The sequence below is a fragment of the Penaeus japonicus genome, unplaced genomic scaffold (genome assembly GCF_977035675.1).
Source record: "Penaeus japonicus unplaced genomic scaffold, GWHDUDI00000001_assembly GWHDUDI00000013, whole genome shotgun sequence".
In the NCBI taxonomy this organism is placed as follows: Eukaryota; Metazoa; Arthropoda; class Malacostraca; order Decapoda; family Penaeidae; genus Penaeus; species Penaeus japonicus.
Genome location: NW_028234415.1, coordinates 34063326 through 34065825, shown reverse-complemented (window position 1 = coordinate 34065825; position 2500 = coordinate 34063326). Strand labels below are relative to the sequence as shown.

Genomic DNA, 2500 nt, shown 5'->3' with positions numbered 1-2500 from the left:
ATTTATATATATAATATATATGTAATGTATATATATATATATATTGATTTATTGCGTTGATATTTTTTCCCGTGGTGGAAGGTTTGAATTGACCGAGGGATAAAAAAAGGGATGACGATCTTTCTCTTTTCCTCTCTCTCATACTTATTTCTTTTTAATTTATTTATTTTTTCCTTGACCTTTGTATTTTTCGCCTTTGCGGAAAAAAAAAATTGTGACATCTTTCTCTCACTTTCTCTCTCTCTCTCTCTCTCTCTCTCTCTCTCTCGCTCTCTCTCTCTCTCTCTCTCTCTCTCTCTTTTTTTCTCTCTCTCCATCTCTCTCTTTCTCAAACACTAAATAATGCTGATGAAACTAAGTACATATAGTATATTTTTTGTGAGTTATTGCATATTTAGATAAAAAAAAAAGTAGTATATTGAGTAAATCTTCATATATATTTCGCCAGAAAAGGCACTATATATCGTTTGTTTGTTTTTTTATGTACGAGTACATCTGTGTTTACATGGTCATGCCTTCATTTATCTCATATACATGCAAAAATATGGTGTGTAACGTTGAGTCATATTGGATTCACAGGGTATTTGCATATTGCATGAGCATACCAGAGTCTTGATTAATATTTTGTCTAGTTCTTTGTTAAACATTCTAGTGAACTGATTGAAAAATAGATGAGCATATATTTGAAGAATAAAATATTTCTTATTAAACTGTACAGCTTATTATTTTATTATACAAATAATGTCATTACATAGCAGTTGCCTATGTAATAAACATTTATATCTTGTAATAGATTGAATTGCAAGCCAGTTTTTTGCATCGTGTCTTTCATGCTAAAAAGCAGTATTAAATGACATTCTGAAATCCAATATTCTGTTGTTCTTTTATAAGATATATATTGTGAGATGTATTCCGTAAGTTTTATCGGTCTAGGCTGTAAGGTAAAAGGTCTACCAATAAAAAACGAACTTCATTTTTACAGTCACTACAGCATCTATATTATACTGTCTAATATTGTTCGTGTATGAGCCGTAAAGAGAAGTTTGGGGTTTTATGTTGCAGCTTTTAGGCTCAGAGGAACTGGTAAGAGCATGTAATATTTGCCCTGCAGACACTGAAATGCGGTGTGTGATCTCCTTAGGGTTTTGTCGGCAAGGCATCTCCAAGATGGTCAACATTTTCTAGAGGAGCGTAATGGTGTGCAAATAAATTATCTTGTAAATCATTTATGCGTATACATGTGTGTGAGTGTGTATGTGTGTGTGTGTGTGTGTATATAAAACACCCCCCTTCATTCTCCCTCATTTACTCCTCAATTGCAGGCATTTTGGAGGAAGATCCAGAGCTGGTGCAACATGCTCTGTTTCCGGAAAGACGAAGAGGAGATTCCAGAGAATGAAGATGACGTCGTAGATGATAACTTCAATCTTCCGATCTCACTGGCTCTTCTGATCTTGCTTGTGTACATCATGTTAGGATGCACCATATATACGATGTGGGTAGAGTGGTTTCTCTTTTGTTTCCCTCTCTTTCTTATTCTTTTTTCTCTTTCCTTTATCTTATATATCTTTTCTTTTATATCTTTTTTTTCGTTGTCTCCTCTCTCTCTCATTTTTCTTTCTACTTTGTGTCCATTGTCATATGTCTCTCTCTCTCTTTTCGTTGACCTGTCTCCTTCTCTTTCCTTCTCTCTCTGTCTTCTTTTCTCCGTCTTCTTTTCTCTCTCTTTTCTCCGTCTTCTTTTCTCTCCGTCTCTCTCTCTGTCTTCTTTTCTCTCTCTTTCTCTCTCTCTCTCTCTCTCTCTCTCTCTCTCTCTCTCTCTCTCTCTCTCTCTCTCTCTCTCTCTCTCTCCTCCCTCTCTCTCTCTCCTCTCTCTCTCTCCTCCCTCTCTCTCTCTCCTCCCTCTCTCTCTCTCCTCCCTCTCCTCTCTCTCTCTCTCTCCTCTCTCTCTCTCTCCTCTCTCCCCTCTCCTCTCTCTCTCTCTCTCCTCTCTCTCTCCTCTCTCTCTCCTCTCTATATATATATATATATATAATATATATATATATATATATAAATATATAGATCTATAGAGAGAGAGAGAGAGAGAGAGAGAGAGAGAGAGAGAGAGAGAGAGAGAGAGATGAGATATGAGTTGATTGATAGATAGATATATTTTACATTGTTATTATACATATTACATAGATAGTCAGATTGATAGAAAGATATATATATATATATATATATATATATATATTATATTATATTATATTATATTATATTATATTTCATTTCACCTATTGATTCGCGCGCCTTCCCCTCTCCCCTCTGTCTCACCAATCACCTTCCTTTTCAGCTGGGAAAGTTGGACGTATTTCGAAGCTTTTTACTTCATTTTCATCTCCATGACCACCATCGGCTTTGGGGACTACGTGCCACAGGTAAACGACGTCGCATAAGGGCCCTTGTGGCATATTTTCTCAATGGGTTTTTGGGCTTTAGGTGCACGCAGGTTAAGGGT

The 2500-nt window shown here is 36.0% G+C and overlaps 1 protein-coding gene across 1 annotated transcript in view; it reads left to right on the top strand.

The window, feature by feature from the left end:
• Nucleotides 1-2500, top strand: part of LOC122264773 (potassium channel subfamily K member 18) — a 76632-nt gene that overhangs the window by 61150 nt on the left and 12982 nt on the right. Inside the window, exons 8-9 of the mRNA XM_086542944.1 lie at nt 1323-1495; nt 2336-2420. Of these exons, the coding sequence (XP_086399070.1) occupies nt 1323-1495; nt 2336-2420 (258 nt within the window). The remainder of the gene's footprint in view (nt 1-1322; nt 1496-2335; nt 2421-2500) is intronic.